The sequence below is a fragment of the Nelumbo lutea genome, chromosome 1 (genome assembly GCF_056320005.1).
Source record: "Nelumbo lutea isolate HS-2025 chromosome 1, American lotus-T2T, whole genome shotgun sequence".
Taxonomy (NCBI): Eukaryota; Viridiplantae; Streptophyta; class Magnoliopsida; order Proteales; family Nelumbonaceae; genus Nelumbo; species Nelumbo lutea.
In genome coordinates, this window is record NC_142684.1 from 5,695,280 (window position 1) to 5,715,551 (window position 20,272).

Consider the following 20,272-nt stretch of genomic DNA (forward strand, 5'->3'; position numbering starts at 1 on the left):
TCTTGAAGCAGCAAAGAGAATCCTCCGATATCTAAAGAAGTATCCGGGTACTGGTTTGTTATTTCAAAAGCACGGACGTTTGAAAGTTGAAGTTTATACAGATGCAGATTGGGTTGGATCCCAAAGTGACAGAAGGTCTACCAGTGGCTACTGCACCTTTATAGGAGGGAACCTTGTTACATGGAGGAGTAAAAAGCAAAATGTGGTGGCTAGATCCAGTGCTGAAGCTGAATATCGTGCTATGGCCCACGGGGTTGCTGAAGGCATGTGGATAAAGAATTTGTTGGGGGAGTTGGGTTTCCCAGTGGCCAAACCTATAACTCTATTTTGCGATAACAAAGCAACTATAAGCATTGCTGCCAATCCGGTGCTACATGATAGAACAAAGCATATCGAAATTGACAAGCATTTTATCAGAGAGAAAGTTATCACAAGCGAAGTGTGTACCCCCTATGTCACTTCTGAGAACCAGCTTGCAGACATCTTTACAAAGGGTTTAAACCTTTCCAAACATCATGATCTTTGTGACAAGTTGGGCATGATTGATATCTATGCTCCAACTTGAGGGGGAGTGTTGACAGTTGTTTATGTATTCAGGTTTAGTACCATAAGGGTACTGTTGTAATTTCTCTTTTGTTTATATTGTTCGACTGTACTAGTATAAATAATAAATTCATTCATTCGCCCCCTAAGTTCTGGAGGGCTTTCAGTCACTCGACTCACCTCTCTTCTCTCTTCTCTCCTCTCTTCACTTGCTCTTGCTCAACAAACACCAAAGGAGGAAGGGGTCCAAATGCAGCTATTAGAATTGGAAGGATCCAAAAAAGACCCATCGAGGGCAAGAGTCAAATCCAAAAGATCATTTAGTCCCAGTCAAACCCAATTCTTGAGCTAGAGGGAACAAGAAAGGTAGAAACCAGCTCATCTTTGTATCTTGAGAGAGCAAACAAAGAGGGAAATTTGTCTTTCAAGGAGAGGTTGCCCACCCACAATTGTTTCCAAAATTTTATACAGATCCCAAAACAAAGATCATATCTGACAAAAGGCAAAAAAGAAGGCAGGATAGCATGGATGGCCTTCCAAGGGAAAGCTCTGGAAGCCCTAGTTAGTACACCAGCATCTCAACCATTAGCCACAAGCCCATGGATATTTACCACCACTTTAGCCCAAAGTTTGCTTCTATCCACAGGTAATCTCCACAACCATTTCCCCAATAAGGCTTCATTCCTCTTTAGCAAGTTACCTAAACCTAGACTGCCAACCTCCTTACTCCTACAAACTACATCCCAATTTACTCTAGTCCCTTTTCTCCTCCCCTCCCACAAGAAATCCCTCATTAGCTTTTCCAATTTTCTTCCCACACTCACTAGCATCTTGAACACAGACATGTAACAGAAATTTCAGTTTTGGCCTACTATATCTGATGCTTACTAGCTAATTAAACATAGTAATTACTATTGAGCTCAAAACATGAATTTTAAGTTAAAAATGAAAATACTATGGCATACCTAATCAAACATTATAATCACTACTATTCAGTAGTCACCACCATAATGGAAGCTCCTAGTCTATAATTCTATACAAGGATAACTACTAAAAGTACAAAACCATATTAGAAAGCAGATTCACAATTCACACAAAGCTACTTCCCTCTAAAAGCCCTATAACGTGACCCTTTGAACTATTCCTATGAGACAAACAAATTCACAAAATAAACTTGGAAAACACACAAATTAACCAAATTTCTTATCTCCATAAAAACAAACTGCCACCACTGCAAGAACCTCAATAAACATTGTTTCTTCTTCCGTGGTTTCTTTTTAATTTTTCATTCCAACATTTTCACACCAAAGGTCATGCCAAAATCTAATTCATGAAACACCTCGAACCTGATATCAGATTCTTTTGATGAAATCCATATATGCTCTTCTAAAACCTATCCACCTTCTCAGTCATCCCACTCATATCCTTGTAAGGAGTAGATACAAGGGCAAATCTATCCAAAGAAGCAATCCCATACTATTGCATAGTGATTCTTCAGCTCTCCATACTTTGAACTTGTACATTCACCTAATTCTACCTAGGCAGCTCATCACCACTAAGAATCTAAACTCAGACGAGCTAAAAATCAAAATCGAGAAGATAGAAACTCAAATATAGGAGCTCTCTTCCTCTTACTCTTCTAGAGCACCAGCCTTACACACTGGTTTATATGAAACAATAATAATCAAATTCCTCTCACATCCATCTCAGTGATGCACAATATGTGGAAGGATCTTGACTACTATAATTCACATACACCAGTGTGTAAGGCCGATGCTGTTTCCTACAAGACTAAGATGGAGAGTGTTACGATCCCTTTGTCCAACATTGGTAGTATGGGATGATAATATAAGATATCCCACACTGGTAGTATGGGATACTGTTGTGCGGTAGATATGTACTTAGGTTCCCTCACTCTAACAGCTATCTTTTAGGGGTGAGTTCTCCTAAGGCACCTTGCTCCACAGATCCACTACCTACCATCCACAAACCGATGGACAAATGGAGATACTTAATCGTTGCATCAAGACCTATCTATGATGCTTTACAGGAGAAAACCCAAAGACATGGGCTCAATGGCTGCCATGGGCAGAATTTTGGTACAACTCTACGTTCCATAGTGCAGCAGGCATGACTCCTTTTAAAGCCCTGTATGGACATGACCCGCCATCAATATTACCCTATGAACCTGGCTAAACAGAATTGGAGGCGGTAGACCAGCACCTACATGAAAGAGATAATATCATCAAAAACCTCAAAGCCAACCTCATGCAAGCACAATCATGGATGAAAGCCAATTATGATAAAAAACAGAGAAGTGGAATTCCAGGTTGGGGAGCGTGTCTATTTCAAGTTACACCCATATAGACAAACCTCTCTGGCTCGGAAAGGGTGGCACAAGCTATCACCTAAGTTTTATGGGCCGTTTGAGATTACGGAACGAATTGGGCCGGTGGCATACAGATTAGATCTCTCAGCCTCCTCACAGGTACACCCAGTTTTCCACATCTCTCTCCTTAAACAATGCGTGGGAAACAACATGACAAGCTCCACCGTTCTGCCAGAATTTGATGACACAGGCTTACTACAACTACAGCCTCGGAACATCCTGGACTATCGTTGGATCAAGGTGGGGAAGCAAATTCAGCAACAGGCCCTAGTAGAATGGACAGGACTACCAGTTCATGATGCCACTTGGGAGTCCTGTGCAGTTCTCAAACAGAGGGATCCCCAACTACCCCCTCCAAGTGGTGCCTAACAGAGAGGTACATTTGAGTTTCTAGCTTACAAGAGCAGTATTGGGGTGCATGCACAGAACCTTTTTGTTATATATAGTACTATAAATGGTCAGAAATACACATCTGCTAGTTATGCAAAGCATATGACGTATCAAATGAAATAACTTTGTTGGGAACTTACTTGTCACATATGTGATGCAAACCACAATTTCATACAATGAATCATGGCACTGGCATCTGCACCACTGGTCATGTTCTTTGATATTTTTGTTTTGGTAAATTCTCTTCAACATAAATTACACAAGATACTCCCTATAACAACTGAACTATTGATTTAACCTAAGAGAACATTCCTGTAATTCATCAAGGATAGTCATCTCCCACTCAAAAGAAAGTAAAAGTAACTTGCTAAAAGTAGCAAATAACCAGAAAAGCTATAACTATAGAATGTGTAAGAGGTGAAGAACAAACCTGTTTAATAGTTTGCTTAAGACAATTAACAGATTCAGAATCATCAGTATCATTCAAGATCTCTTGCCCAAGAAATTCTGATCCTTCCAGAATAGCATAATCTATTTTCCCCGTGGAAGATATAGGCAGTGAGTCAATACATAAATAACGTTGGGGGATCATAACTGGTGGTAGCTTTCTTGTCAACCAACTTCTAACAGAAGAGATCAAAAGTTTAAAGAATTCATCTGTCCTGTTGGATACTAAGTAAGCTACAAGGTAACCAATCTCACCTTGAAATTTATGATGTATTACAGCAGCATCAACCACATCAGGATGATCCCTCAAGGTATTTTCAATCTCCTCTAAAGCAACACGTTGCCCATTGATTTTCACAATACGATCCCTTCTTCCCAAGAAAACCAAATCACCAGTTGGAAGCTGCCTTGCAATATCACCAGTTTTAAAATATAATTGAGTTCCAGGATTCTTGATGGAAGGACCAATTAGAATGGACTTCTGAGGCAACTCTACATGGTCTGAAGTCATAAAAGTAGAATTAAGGAGGTACCCCATGGACATACAGTGACCACTAACATATATTTCTCCTTCACGGGAAGCATTCAATTCTTGAACAAGTGCTACATCACAGTTAGGAATAGGTACTCCAATTGGCACACTATTCAGTTCCTCTGTCTCCAGAATTGTTGGCAACTTTTTGCAATCAAAATATGTGCAGTCTCCAGATACCTGAATTTTGAAGAATTGATATATTAGCAATAAAACGTTCATGCCATTTCATGAAAATTGGACAATTTTTACATAAAAAGAAAAGAATTGTTTTTCAAACACTACATAGATATCCTGATTTATTGCTCTTCAATTAGTGAAATGTGCATACTATAGATATTCGATGGAGCCTAATTTAAAGCTAAACAGTGATCAAGGTTATTTGCTTGGCACTGGTGATCCAAGCAGCTATAGAAGATTAGTTGGGAAGTTGAATTAATTGACAATTAAATGACCAGATACCTCCTTTCTAACTGTGGCAAGATAATTTATGCAGAAACTATGGGTTCCTCAATGGAATGCTCTAGTCAGGATTAAGCACTTCTTTGTCAGCAGAAAATAAAATTTTATTAAATCTAATTAAGAGAAAGGTCACAATAAGTAGTTGTTACATCTGAACTCCCTTTACATCAAAAGAACCCCCCACCCCCCATTACAATTGAGCCCAATACAAGTATTTCTATGCTCTTCTTGCATAGCTAATCCACCCACCAAGCCATTAGCGGATCTTCTTACCAATTTAACTTAAATGTTCATAGCTCTTGACAACATCTTGAACAGTTGGCTGCCATTTATTGCTTCTGAAAAACAGTTGGCTGATGTTTTGACAAAAAGTGTTCCTAAAGAAAAGTTGGTTCACTATATAAGCAAGTTGGGCATGATTGATATCTATGCTCTGCTTGAGGGGGAGTGTAGAGAGACTGGGCCGAATGGGTCCTAGTCCATTTCTATCTTATTGATTAGTTTCTTCTTGTTATTTATCTTAATGGGCCTTTAATTCTCTTTATGTTTTCTAAGTATGCTGATGAAGTGGATGCCCACTTAAGGGCAGACTTTTAATTTATGTAATCTTAGTAAGATCAATAAAAGATTAGAGAGGAGAAAGAGGAGATTATCGAACTCCTTCTTTCTCCCTTCTCCCTTCTTCTTCTTCTTCTCTTCCTCTTTTGTTATAATCTGAACTATTTTTACTATTTTTTATTGGTCTATATAACATCTTGGTATCAGAGCAGGTCTTCATTCTCTTTTATTATTTTTTTCTTTATTCTTTTCTTTTCCCATACACCTTTCGATTAGAAGAGTGTATGGATAAACAAGTTATTGGTTATTCAAAGAACTTGTATGCCTAGTTGGTAGAGGGTTTGGAGAGTCAGAATTTGGCTGTAAATTGCCAAGAAGAGGTTTGGGAAGCTCTGGTTGGAGCGACTACTTCTCACTTTCTCCCCAAAGGCCAAGTATAGTGAAACCCTAGTTTTGGGATTTTTTAAGCGTTGGACTGATCTCAATTAGGTCTATAAAGCTTGAAAACCTTGTTTTTTTATTTTCGTTTGATCTACGGAGCAATCTAGAAGTGAGATGAAGCAGATTCCAGTGTTGGGGGGTGGTCCCATAAATTCCATTTTGACAGGAATGACTACAATCAAACTTGACGGAACAAATTATTTAGCTTGGGCACAATCTATAAAGATTCATGTTTCTAGTAGAGGTAAACTAGGGTTTCTCACAGGTAGCAAGGAGAAACTAGAAGAGACTAATCCTACATATGAGAAATGGATGCAACATAACTACATATTTATTGGATGGTTGGTAAATTCTATGCAGCCCCACATAAATCAACATTATCTTTGGACGCCTTCAACCAAGAAGATTTCGGATAGTGTTACAGAAACATATTCTCAGAAATTGAATGTTGCAAGGGCCTACAAACTAAAGAATGATGTGAAAAATCTGAAACAGGGGGAGAAGAGTGTAGTTGTCTACTACTCAATGTTGAAGTCACTATGGCAAGAGATTGATGCTATGGAAGCAGTTTGGGAAAGCACCAAGGATGCAGATAGTCAGAGACATTCAGGAAATTTGTGGAAAGAAACAGGGTGTTTGAGTTTCTTATAGGACTCAACCCTAAATTTGATATTACGAGATAGAATATTTTGGCGAAGGATGAAGTAACACTTGCTCAGGCATATTCTATGGTGAGCAGTGAAGAGAGAAGGCGACAGGTACAGCTAGAAGGTCCACCACCTCCAAAACATTTTGCACATGCTGGAATAAAACCAAAGGGGCCAACTGAGAAAAAAGAGGTGATATATGAACACTGCAATAAACCAAAACATACTAAGGATACTTGTTGGAAACTTCATCCAGATCTTCTTCCAGATAGGTTTTGGAACAACTACAACAACTTTAAGAAAGGTGGCCAGTCTGGAAAGCCCAAGAATGCAAATGTTGCAAGAGCATCTGAAGGTGGAAATAGAGAAACTAAAGAAAATTTTGTTGTGGAGCAGCTTGCAGCAGTGAAGGCAGAATTTGAGAGATATTGGAGGTGAATTAATCACTTGGAGACTATTGTTGCAACTTCCTCCTCAAGCAACACCTTTTCATCTGCATTTGCCGATTCAAGTATTCGTGCTTCTACAAATCATGCTACAGCCTAAAGTAATCGTAGAATTCCTTGGATTATAGATTTTGTTGTATCAAAACTACATGACCAGCATATCTAACCTTTTTTATTCATACTAGCTCCTCTTTGGTAGAGAGAAGATTTCCCATTGCCGGTGGGTCTCTTGCTCCCATCTCTGAAAAAGGGAATATTAGAGCCTCTGACTTGTTTTTTCCTTTGTCCTTCATGTTCCCAAATTTAACACTAACCTTTTATCAGTTACTAGCTTAACTAAATCAATGAATTTGAGTGTCATTTTCTTTCCTACTCGTTATGTTTTTCAAGACCTGAAAACTCAGACGACGATTGGGAGTGACCATGAGGCGAATGGAATATATTTGATGGATATCTCTGATCAAAGTCTTGGACCACCTAGTGGAGTAGCTTTGGAGTCTACCTCATCAGAGTCAGTTGATAGAGTCATGTTATGTCATTTGAGATTTGGTAATTTGTCTTTTTCAATTTTGAGTCATTTGTTTCTAGAAATGTTTAAAGGAATATCCCTATCGAGTCTTCATTATGAGTCATGTGAACTTGCAAAACATTGTAGACAATCTTTTTCAATGAGTAATAAAAGATCAATTTTTCCTTTCCATATTGTGCACTCTAATATGGGAGGTTACAAGTGTTTCATCCTTTCATTGATGATTTCTCTCGTTACACCTGGATTTACCTTATGAGATCCCGGGATGAAGTGCCAAATATTGTACAAAAATTTCATGAACTTATTCTTACCCAGTTTAATACTCAGATCAAAATATTCTGATCTAATAATGCAAAGGAATATTTTTAGAAGAGCCTTTCCTCCTACTTTGAGGAAAGGAAGAACCAACATGTGGTTAAGGTTGCGAGGAGCCTCCTTTTTGCTTCTCATGTTCCTATTAAGTTTTGGGGAGATGTTGTCCTTACAACTACTTTGATACCTTTGGAGTTATTCATCAAGGTTCTTATTCCTACACTCCACAACAAAATGGAGTGGTGGAAAGGAAGAACCGACATGTGGTTGAAGTTGCGAGGAGCCTCCTTTTTGCTCCTCATGTTCCTATTAAGTTTTGGGGGGATGTTGTCCTTACAGCTACATACTTGATAAACTGGACGCCTTCCCGAGTTCTGGGTTTTAAAACCCCCTTTAGCCTCCTATTTCCAAATGAGGATTTCTTCTCTCTTCCTCTCCAAGTGTTTGGGTGTACTTGTTATGTTCATGTTCATAGTCATCAGAGACATAAGTTTGAGCCTAAAGAACATAAGTGTGTCTTCTTGGGATATGCCTCCACACAAAAGGGGTATGGTTGTTTTGATTCAGTTCGTGGAACTAACTTTTTTTCTAGAGATGTCACATTTTGTTGAGTCAATTCCTTTCTTTGGTACTTCTCCTGAGGGGGAACATTCAAATGAGTGGTTTGCGATGTCACCATCTATCCCTCTTCCAATTCCCATTGAGTCTTCTAGTAAGTCTTCTCTCACCGATTCTTCTATCGGGTCTTCTTCTCATGTTCCTACTCCCCCTCCTCCTCCTGCTCATTCTCCCACATTTTCTCCCCATCCTATTGTTTAGAGGTGGTACCAGAGACAAAGAATCAAGGTTGTGAAAGTTGTTTCCACACCTTTAGATGAACCTCTTGCACCTCCCATCACTACTGAGGTAATAGGTCAGCCCCCTTCTACAACTTCTAATACCTTCCTTGACCTTGATCTTTGTATTGCTCTTCGCAAAGGCGAACGGAAATGTACATCACATTGCATTTCCAAACACTTGTCCTACAGATGACAATCCATTTCCGTATCGATCATGATATATGTAATAACTCAGACATCCATTTCAAATGCATATCACATTTTTGCACAGTAGGGTTATGAAAATCTACAAAAAGCGACTAAGCGTATTGTATGTGCCAATTGCCATTTAGCTAATAAGACCGTGGATATTGAGGTTCTGCAATACTTGGAGACTTTTGCCTCAGTGGCCAAAATGACTTTAGTTTGAGTTTTGCTATCTTTAACTACTACTTTTGATTCGCCACTTCATCAATTCAATGTTAAAAATGCTTTCTTGAATGGAGACATACATGAAGAGGTCTATACGTCTTTACCTCCAGGGGTGTTTTGTAATGGTAAAAAACTGATCTTGTTTCATTCCATTGCTAATCGACATATTTATACAGTAAGCTGCTGCAATAAATAGAAAGCATCTTCCTAAATCAATCCCTATAATTAAGGGATTAACTATTTTAATCCCCATCTTTAAGGGATTATACTTTTCCACAATCCTAGGAATACATATTCACACAATTCTATTTTTACACAACTACCAAATATGCATCTACACCAGTAACCCCACGTTTTCCAACACTCCCCCTCAAGCTGGTGAATAGAGATCCTCCATTCCCAGCTTGGCTACAATTCTACGAAAGTCTGTACTATTGAGCCCTTTAGTAAGTACATCAGCCAGTTGTCCTTTTGTAGATACATAGGGAGTGCAAATCAACTTGCTGTCCAGATTCTCTTTTATAAAGTGTCGATCAATTTCGATGTGCTTCGTCCTGTCATGTTGAACAGGATTGTGAGCAATATTGATGGCTGACTTGTTGTCACAATATAGTTTCATAGGCTCTTCTCGTGGAATCTTCAAGTCTTCTAAAATTATCTTCAACCAAAGTAATTCACACACTCCTTGTGCCATAGCCCTGAACTCTGCCTCTGCACTTGACCGAGCCACTACATTTTGCTTCTTACTCCTCCAAGTGACTAAGTTTCCTCCCAAGAAGGTACAGTAACCAGAAGTGGACCGTCTATCTACTGGAGATCCTGCATAATCGGCATTTGTATATGCTTCAAGAGCCAGTCCACCATTCCTTCTGAATAAAATTCCTTTCCCTAGATTGGCTTTCAAATAGTGCAGAATTCGATGAGTAGCCTGAAGATGAACTTCTTTAGGATTATGCATAAACTGACTTATTACACTTACAGCATATGCAATATCCGGCCATGTATGTGCAAGATAAATGAGTTTTCCAACCAGTCTTTGGAACATCTCCTTGTCTACACTTGCATTCTCGCTGGCTTCTCCAAGTTTATGATTGGGATTTATAGGCGTGGAAGCTGGTTTACATGCCATATTTTCTGTTTCTCTCAAAAGATCAACAACATACTTTTGTTGAGAGATAAAGATGCCTTGTTTAGAATGTGCAACTTCAATTCTGAGAAAATACTTTAGTCTCCCCAAGTCTTTTATCTCAAATTCTCTTGCAAGGCAGTTTTTCAATGCTTCCTTCTCCTTTTTATCATTCCCAGTAACGATTATATCGTCCACATAGACTAATAGAGCAATAACTCCCCCTGAGGCTGTGTGTTTGATAAACAATGTGTGGTCACCTTGACTTTGCTTGTAACCTGTACTAAGCATCACCTTTGTAAACCTTCCAAACCATGCTCTCGGAGACTGTTTGAGACCATATAGTGCCTTCTTCAACCTACAAACTTTGTTCCCCTTAATGCCTTCTCCAAAACCCGATGGAATGTCCAAGTATATCTCCCCTTCTAGATCACCATGGAGAAACGCATTCTTTACATCAAACTGTTGCAAATCCCAATTACAGTTAGCAGCCAAAGACAGCAACACCCTTACCGTATTCATTTTAGCTACTGGGGCAAAAGTCTCTTGATAATCTACCCCATAAGTCTGTGTATATCCCTTGGCTACCAGTCGTGCTTTGTACCTTTCTAATGACCCATCAGATTTGTACTTAATTGCGAACACCCATTTACAACCTACAGCCTTCTTGTTTCTCGATAGATCCACAACTTCCCACGTGTTGTTCTTTTCTAGTGCCTCCATTTCCACTCTCATGGCTTTTCTCCACTCCTTATTAGAAAGTGCCTCGGCTAGAGTATTAGGAATAGGAATGGGGTTAAGGTTGGCTAGAAAACTTTTATGGGATTTAAAGAATCTTTGGAACGACACAGATTTGGCTAAAGGGTACAATGGGCGTTTGGTACATTCTCTGGTTCTTTTTCTCAGGGCAATAGGTAGGTCATACTCATACTCAAACTGTGAAGGTACAGGTTCGGGTTCTGAACATCCCTCAGTACTAGGATTAGGAGTTGAATCTTGGACTTGCACAAGTTGAGGATCCGGATTTCTTCTCCTAGAGTAAACCTGCATATATCTCACATCATTGGTGGGATTAACAGTGTCTGGATTAGGTTCAATGGTCGGGTTGTTTGACTCTTGTTGAGGCTCGGAAATGTGGGGCTCAGAGGAATGTGACTCAGAAGGATGTGATTCTTGACGGTTGGATGACTGTGAGGAAGGTAATACATCTAGGGAGAGTAGATCCGAGGCCTTATCTTCTATTAATGAGGGCTCCCCCTGGGGATAAGGTTGAGTGAAAAAGGATTGTCCCTCCTCAAATGTGACATCGATGGAGGTGTAGAATTTTCTGGTGGCTAGATGATAACATTTATAACCTTTTTGAGTTGGGGAATATCCCAAGAAGACACACCTGATTGCTCGTGGATATAATTTTCCCTTATTACGGACATGAACAAAGGCAGTGCAACCAAAAATTCTTGGTGTGAGATTATTTGAGGTTCGAATATCAGGGTAGAATTGAGAGAGGACTTGTATTGGGCTTCGGTTGTCAAAAACTTTAGATGGTAGTCTATTTATGGTGTATGCAGCAGTAAGGACAGCTTCCCCCCAATATTGTTTTGGGACCCGGTTTTGAAAGAGAAAGGCTCGATTGGTTTGCAAAAGATGGCCATTTTTCCTCTCAGCTACCCCATTCTGTTGGGGAGTGTTAACACAGGAGGATTCATGCACAATGCCTTCTTTCTGAAAAAATGGAGACAAATTTTGATTAAAATAATTTGTAGCATTATCAAATCGAAACCTTTTAATTCTCACACCAAACTGAGTTTGGACCATGTTATGAAAGTTGGGAAGAATGGTGCCCACATCAGATTTAGACTTAGGAAGAAAAATCCATGTGACCCTAGTGCAATCATCAATAAAGGTGACGAACCATCTAGAACCAGTAATGTTGGGAATTCGAGAAGGGCCCCATATATCCGAATGAATCAAAAGGAATTGAAGATCTTTTATTGCTGATTGGGAGAAAACCCTTTTGTGTTTAGCAAATTCACAAACATCACAATGAAAGGTTTCAACATCAATCCCTTTAAACAAGGAATGAAGCAATGTTTTTAAAACAGGAAATGAAGGATGATTGAAACGAAAGTGATGACGCCAAATTAAATCTTTATTGGAGGTAGATAATAATGACTCGTGTGTGACATGCATAACATTGTGAGATGGTTTGTTGGTTGCTTCAAGGTAGTATAGAGTTCATCGCTTTCCTTTGCAAGTCCAATCTTCATCCCCGAAACCTGGTCCTGAAATACACAGTAAGAAGGAAAGAACACAACATTGCAGTTCACATCCTGGGTGAGTTTATGTATAGAGATAAGGCTAGTGGATAACTTAGGAACATGAAGCACATTTTTAAGTAATAGGGGATGGAGTAATCTGAATATTCTCAATTCCTGCCACTGTGGTGAAAGAACCATCAGCAACAGAAATTTTTCTACTACTAGGACAGGGTGTATAGGTGAGAAAATGTAGTGAAGAGGGTGTCATGTGGTCAGTAGCTCCAGAATCAAGAATCCATGGAAAAACACTAGCCGAGACATGTAATCCTAGAAATAAAGACTCACCCGAGAGAGCAAGAGAGGTAGAACCACTTCCTGGTTTCAAGGATCTCAGGAAACTCCTTAGCCTTTCAATTTCTTCATTAAATGGCCCCTGACTTGAGTGTTCTTGCTGCAGGATTATGGAGACATTATGGACCTGTTGAACTGCTTTCGAAACTCCTCGATTGCCCCATTCCTTGCTGGATGTGGGAGGTTTCCCATGAAGTTTCCAGCAGCGATCTTTTGTGTGTTTGGGCTTCTTGCAATAGGTGCACCAGAGGTTATCGTTAGAGTCACGGGTGGTTGTGTCATGAGCCAAGTTGTGATTGTTCTCACCCTTTGAACCACTGTAATTTCCTTCCCTTGCCACCATAGCAGAACCTTCGGGATCTTAGGGTTCAAGCATGATTCCACGACGGCTTTCCTCAGCTCTGACAAGGGTTATAACTTCATTCAATGGAGGCACTTCTTCTTTGCCGAGAATTTGTATTCGGACCTGATCAAATTCAGCATTCAGTCCGATCAAAAAATCATGCACCCTATCTCTTTCAATAAAATTATTCAAGATCACAGCGTCATCGGGGCACTTCATCTCAAGAACCCGATAATGATCAAGCTCATGCCACAAATTTTGCAGCAGATTTGCATACTCTGTAACACTTCTACTCCCTTGTTTGGCCGCCACTGTCTTCACTTTGACCTCATAGACACGAGCAGCATCATGGACTTTGGAATAGGTTTGTCGGACAGCGTCCCAAATAACCCTTGTAGAGGGAAGAAACATACAAGTATCGCTAATCTCGGGTGTCATTGAACTCCACAACCATGACATAATCATGGAGTCCTCTTCGTCCCAAGCATCAAAATTTGCCTCGCCCAATTTTGGCCTTGTTCCAAGAAGGTAACTAATTTTTCCTTTTCCCTTCAAATAGGTACGCACTAGTTGTGACCACTTCAAATAGTTCTGGCCATTCAGTCTATATGTTGCCTGAATATTCTGCAAATCACCGGTGTGAGGATGAAAATTTGTTGCCCCTTCATCAGTTTGGACGGGAGCACTTGTTGCAGTCACATTGGACATTGTCAATGGAGGAAGAATAAGGGTAGCGGGGAAGGAGAATAAAGGAGGAAAAGAAACACTGCTGGTTACAGATCAGCACTGAAGGCTAGAAAAACACGAAAAAAAAAAACTGGCAATGAAGGCCGAAGAAAAAAAATCTCAAGGTTGGCAAACCTAGAGCTCTGATACCATGTTTTGTAATGGTCAAAAACTGATCTTGTTTCATTCTATTGCCAATCGGCATATTTAATTCCCATATTTAAGGGATTATACTTTTCCACAGTCCTAGGAATACATATTCACACAATTCTATTTTTACACAACTACCAAATATGCATCTACACCAGTAACCCCGCGTTTTCCAACAGTATATGGGAAGGAGATGCAAGGGAAAGTCTGTAAATTGAAGTTACTCATCTAAAAAGATTTCTTAACACTGAGTTTGAGATTAAAGACTTGGGTGAACTCAGATATTTCTTGGGAATTGAAGTTGTCAAGTCTAAGTATGGTATCTTCATTTCTCAATGTAAGTATGTTCTTGATCTTCTTGCAGAGACTGGCAAATTGGGTGCTCAACCAGCTTCTACTCCTATAGACCTAAATCATAAGTTGTCAGCTACAGATGGTGAACTATTGAATGATAGGGGAGTGTTCCAGAAACTAGTTGGGAAGTTATTATATCTTTGCATGACTTGACCAAAATTTCCTATGTAGTTACCGTAATTAGTCAGTTCATGCATTCTCCCAACTATACACATTTAACAGTTGTTGAGAGGGTTCTATATTGTCTAAAAGGGACTCAAGGGAAAGGTATCTTGTTTGCTAAGCATGGACACATGAAGTGGGAAGCATACACTGATTTACTGACTGGGCTAGATGTATTGATAATAGGAGGCCTACTTCAGGTTACTATGCTATGGTGGCAGGGAACATTGTATCATGTAGGAGTGAGAAGCAGTCTGTAGTGGCTAGATCCTCGACTGAAGAAAAGTACAGGGCATAGCACATGGAGCTTCAAAATTTTTGTGGTTGAGATTAGGGGTAATCATTTCAGCCCGGACCCGGGCCCGCATTAGGCCCGGATATTTATAAATAATATATATATATGTTATTTAAAAATATTTGATAATTGATATTTTATATATTAAATATAGACTAATAGAGATTTGTAGGAGATTTAATAATTGATATTTTGTGGATATTACATGATAATGGATGGTTATTTTTTGATAGATATTATAGGTTCTAGGTTGATTTTTTGTTGATAAAAGAATTGGTTTGTTAAAATTATCATTTTTAGCATACTAATGACCAATTGAAACTTATAAATTACAAAGTATAATTATTTAATTTCTTTTATGTTAGAAGCTTTTATCTTAATATTAATTTTAAAGTTTCTTACAGGTTACTATAGTCTCCACGACAATAAGTGAAAAAAAAAGTACAATTGTTTAATTTTTGAACTAAAATACAATAATTAGACCTAGAATCTTGGCTCGAGCCTAGCCTAAGCCCATTGTTATGAAGGCAAAGCCCAACCCAGGCCCAGCCCATAATCACCCCTAGTTGAGATCACTTTTCGAAGAATTGGGTATAGACTGTGAGAAGCCAATGATGTTATATTGTGACAACTAGACCGCTATCAACATTGCACATAATCCTGTTCAGCATGACAGAACTAAACACATAGAAGTTGATAGGCACTTTATATGGGAGAGAGTTGCTTCAGAAGAAGTTTGTCTGCCATTTATAGCTTCTAAAGAATAGTTGGGTAGTGTTTTGACAAAAGGTGTTCCTAAAGGAAAGATGGTTCCTATATAAGCAAGCTGGGCATGATTGATATTTGTGCTCAGCTTGAGGGGGAGTGTAGAAAGACTGGACCGAATGGGCCCTAGCCCATTTCAATCTTATTGATTAGTTCTTCTTGTTATTTTTCTTAATAGGCCTTTTCTTTATGGGCCTTCAATTCTCTTTATGTTTTCTAAGTATGCTGATGAAGTGGATGCCCACTTAAGAGCAGACTTGTAATTTATGTAATCTTAGTAAAATTAATAAAAGATTAGAAAGGAGAAAGAGGAGATTGCCAAACTCCTTCTTTCTCCCTTCTTCTTCTTCTTGTCTTTTCTTCTTCGCTTCCTCTTCTGTTATAATTTGAAATATTTTTACTATTTTTTATTGGTCTATATCACATCTCCACACCTTGTGAGCTACCTTAAGAAAATTTAAAAAAGAAAAGGCAAAGAAAGTAAATAAACCATCTAGTTAATGTTCTCAAATTCTAGAATCTTCCAAATTGGGATCCAGAAAGGCTGACTCAAAAATGTCAAGCAGGTCAGTCAAAGAGATACACTCACTATCCCTTAGACCTCTTATAAAACCGAGGATCCAATTAAGACCTAAAGGGGAGGGTGTACCCAAACTGGGATACTTTCACTCTGGAGGTTAGAGAAGGCAAACAGTTCGGGAAAATGATCTTTTAAAGGTATTTCCCCCACCCAAAGGTCTTTCTAGAAAGAATTGTCACCTTTCGCCACATCAAAACAGCTAAAGCTAAGAAGTAGAGGATATAACTCATGAATTCCTTGCTTTCCAAGGAGAAGTTGAAGTTGTGTTAATGACAATTTTAGCATCCCAACCAGTGTTTTAAAAGCGCAAGGTGCAAAAAGGCGCAAGGGCCATTTTGCGCCTAAAGTGCAAGGTACAAGGCGAGGCGCGCGCCTTGTTGAGGCAAGGTGCAAAATTAAAAAAATAAATAAAAAGCTAAAAAATCAAAAAAAATTATAAAACATAATATTAATAAAAATATAAACTTAAATTGTAAAATAAATTTTTTAAAAAACCTAATATCTAAAATTAAAATACATAAATATAATATGTAAAGCATATTCAAATGAGAGTTTAAAATTGAAATCAAACATATAAAACATTTTCAAGCATATAAAACCCACAATCTCTTTTTTTCTCAATTGCATCAAAGTAGCTAATGTGACATATTACATTCCTAATTCTACAAGCCGCCTTTGTGCCACACCCCTCAAGCCTAAACAAGGCCATGTTAGAGTCTTAAGTTATTAGTTTTCACACAAAAAATAAGAATTTTATAGTCCAGCGGCCAGACTCAAAAAAATGGAAAAAGTGGCAAATTTTCAAAAGGCGCACGCCCGGGCTAAGGCGCAAGGCGCACCAGGCGTGCACCTTTTGAATGGGCTGCGCCTAGGCCCTGGGCGAGGCGCCTACCCTAAAATGTGCCTCACCTGTGCGCCTAGGCACGCCTTTTAAATCACTGATCCCAACCAGTACCCTCCCTGCCATGAATTCTTGCAATTACCTTGTGCTACAAACTATTTCTTTTGGAACGAAATCTCCACAACCATTTTCCTAGTAACACAAGATAAAAAGGACCATTTTCAAAAGGAAATGAGAGAGCTGAGAATATTTGTGTCATTTGAATTTCTATTAGTTTTTAAAATACTTTCTGTCCCAAACATTTTTAAGGACAGAATAGTCATTAGCTGTAATATTTGCTTTGTATAGATCTATCCCAACTTACATAGGAACAGATGATACTAATGCATTTAAAAGGGTCTCTAAATAGTGGCCAACTAGGAGAGGGAGGCTGATTGTTCTCCTCACATTGGATCACAATAGAAATCTCTCCTCTTCTATTCTTCTACCATACAGACTGCAAGAATACCATATTCTAGTATTAGAACAGATGCCACCCAGGAATTATTTGATAAATCTAAATTTGGATGGCTGTAGTAGGGAAAATCCAAGACCATCAGGTACTGGTGGAACTTCTAGAGACTGCAATGGTACAGTACTAGCTTTGTATTCAGGACTAATTGGTCAAGGAAACTCTACTATAGCAGAGCAAACAGCAGCTTTACAAGGTTTGAGATTAGTTAAAACCCTCAACTATAGAAATATTGAAGTGGTGACAAGTTGGTTTAACGATGAGGAGCTGACCCCATGGCAATAAATGAATGTAATGAAGGAGATTAAAGAGCTGAAAACAGAAATTGTTACCAATATAAAATGGATTAAAACAGCAAGTGGGAAGGCTGATGGGTTGGCAAAACAAAGTGTAAGTTGAAATAAACTATTTTGGGGTCAGGTGGAAAATGAGGATGTACCAGATAGCGTAACTAATGCTTGAACTAAGTTGGCATTCCCAGCTACCTAATCTAAGGGATGCTTGGCATCTATGTAAGTACATTATTTCTCTCTTTTAATAAGCGTCACTCGTCTATAAAAAGAAAAAATTGTTTGCTATATCTAGGAATGGTCTTCTTCTCTTTTTTGCTGTAGATGGATCCCTCCTGCCAGTTTGGAGAGGTTGTTCAGCCCTACTGTGTTAAGAAGCACAAAAAGGAGGGGAAGGCTTCTGTGGAAATGTACAACAGTAGTAGTGTCTGGACAGTTTGGGAAGAAAGAAATACAAAAACCTTTGGGAAGAAGGAGAGAACTATGGAGAAAATGATAGAGATCATTACTCATAGAGTTGCACACTAGGTTATGACCCTGAGACTCTTCTCGGATTTCAAGGTGGAGGACCTTTTTAGGAGTTTGGGGGCTATATCTGACTCTTCCTCTGGGAAACAAAAAATCTTAGAGGTTTGATCACCCCCAATGGTGGTTGGATGAACTGAATTTTGATGGCAGCAGTGTGGGTAATCCATGTCCCTCAGGAATTGGAGGTAGGGGTGTAAACGAATCGAATTTGAATTGGATCTAGCAATATCCGAATTCGAATCCGATTAAAAAATTCGATATCCGAATTTGATTTGATATCTGACGGATATTGAAAATTAATATTCGAATTCAAATCCAATTAAATATTTGAATATTCGATTCGATTCAAATTCGACTAATTAATTATTTTAGGTAATTAATAAATATATAAAATAAATATTTTAATTATAATAAAGTATATAAATATATATTATTTATATAATTTAATTATTATATATAAATTATATAAAACATTTAAAAAATGTATATATTAAATCAGTCGAATTTGGATATTTATTGAATCGAATCAGGTCATATCCGAATTTGAATCCGATTAGCTATTCGGTATGTATAGGATATCCGAATTCGACCGGTTAGAGATGTTGGTGGTGCTATTTGTGCTTTGTTCTCAGGCCCAATAGAGTAAGGTGATTCAGTAAGAGCAGAATTCCTACCAGCAGTCTTTGGGAGTTGGTAGGCTGATCATTAATGGTGATTCGGACATTGTAATGGGATGGCTTAAAAAAGGTGTAGGGGTGATTTGGCAGTTAAGAAATGACTTCAGTCACTTTAAATGGCTTTCAAAAGATATGAATGTTCAAATTAGATGGGTCAGAAGATATTCTAATAGCTTAGCAGACAGTTTAGCTAAGCAAGGGCTTCAGAGACAACAAATGTTCTGGGCACATTTGTAAATTAGGGTGGGGGGGTAACTCTGTAGTGGTTTTGTTTTTTTCTCCCAACATCTTGTTGTATTCTGTTTCCTTTTAATCTTAATAATTTTCTGATTTCTGTGTTGCCAATCAAAAAAAAAAGACAGGAAGGGCTAACCAATCAATATTAAGGTGTTTAGTACAGTTGTGCTGCTATCCATTCTTTTTAAGGTTTCTTTGGTAAAATGACGGCTCAAACTCTATCAACTATGTCACCCAGCCAACCTACGAAAAATAAGATTGCTTAGGCCAATAGGAATCAAATTATGAGCCTAGCAAATTAAAAAAAAACGAGAAGATGATACATTTAACTACTTACACATATATCATGTCTTTCTAACACAATAAAACTTTTATTTGACAATGCATGACAGCAGTATGTTATTTGGCCAAAAAACTGTAAGTTTACAATTCGACTACAAAACTAGCAGAGACAAACCTAGAAATACACATTAGCTGCTGACCTCTGTACTTCCATACAAATTCAAGATATTAGTATCTGGAAATAACTTCTGAAGCATATCCCACAAAGATATTGATAGAACTTCTCCACTAAGTATCAACAATTTTAAGGACCTTTGGATCTGGATAACAGAAGGACCGTGCATCACAGGGAGAATACTTCTCATAAGTGAAGGAACAGCAGTAAGCCTTGAAATACAATAGGCCTGCACAGTGGCATATGAATGTTATTATCTTAGAATGGCATAAAAATGAAAGATATGAAGATTCACCTCTCAATAATAACTAGAGCAATAAGAATGGAGAAGGGCATAAGCAATTAAAAAGGTGGACTCATGCATGTATATTTATGTCTAAAGATTTCCAGGTATTTTTCCAACAGTTCACAAACTTTTGCAATGACTAAAATTTTTTAAGATATTCTCTATAAACTTTCATGAACTTACACAGAAAAAATCATTGCTGAAGGGACTCAAGTATAGATAAGTTATACTTGACTGAGACAGTTCCTAGATAAGGTCTTTTTCTTCATTAATGAAATCAAGCAAGTAGCACCAAACAAAATCAAAACCTAAATTTGCTCTTTTTTGCTTTTGGAACATCAACTTGTGGCATATTTTAGCTATAAGGAAGTGTAAACAAGGAATTGTGA

General features: G+C 38.3%; 1 protein-coding gene across 6 annotated transcripts in view; it reads right to left on the bottom strand.

The window, feature by feature from the left end:
- LOC148873312 (AMP-dependent synthetase and ligase family protein) overlaps nt 1–20,272 on the bottom strand; it is a 132,329-nt gene that overhangs the window by 94,739 nt on the left and 17,318 nt on the right. For 5 of the 6 annotated variants that reach the window (XR_016104670.1, XR_016104671.1, XM_088962974.1 and 2 more), the window contains 2 exons: nt 19,623–19,826; nt 3,753–4,481 (listed from right to left, as the gene is read on the bottom strand). Coding sequence is in view for 4 of the 6 variants with exons in the window: in XM_088962974.1 (XP_088819100.1) it covers nt 3,753–4,481; nt 19,623–19,826 (933 nt within the window). In the remaining 2 variants the exon portion in view is untranslated. The remainder of the gene's footprint in view (nt 1–3,752; nt 4,482–19,622; nt 19,827–20,272) is intronic. The other variant, XM_088962973.1, reaches the window with a different exon arrangement.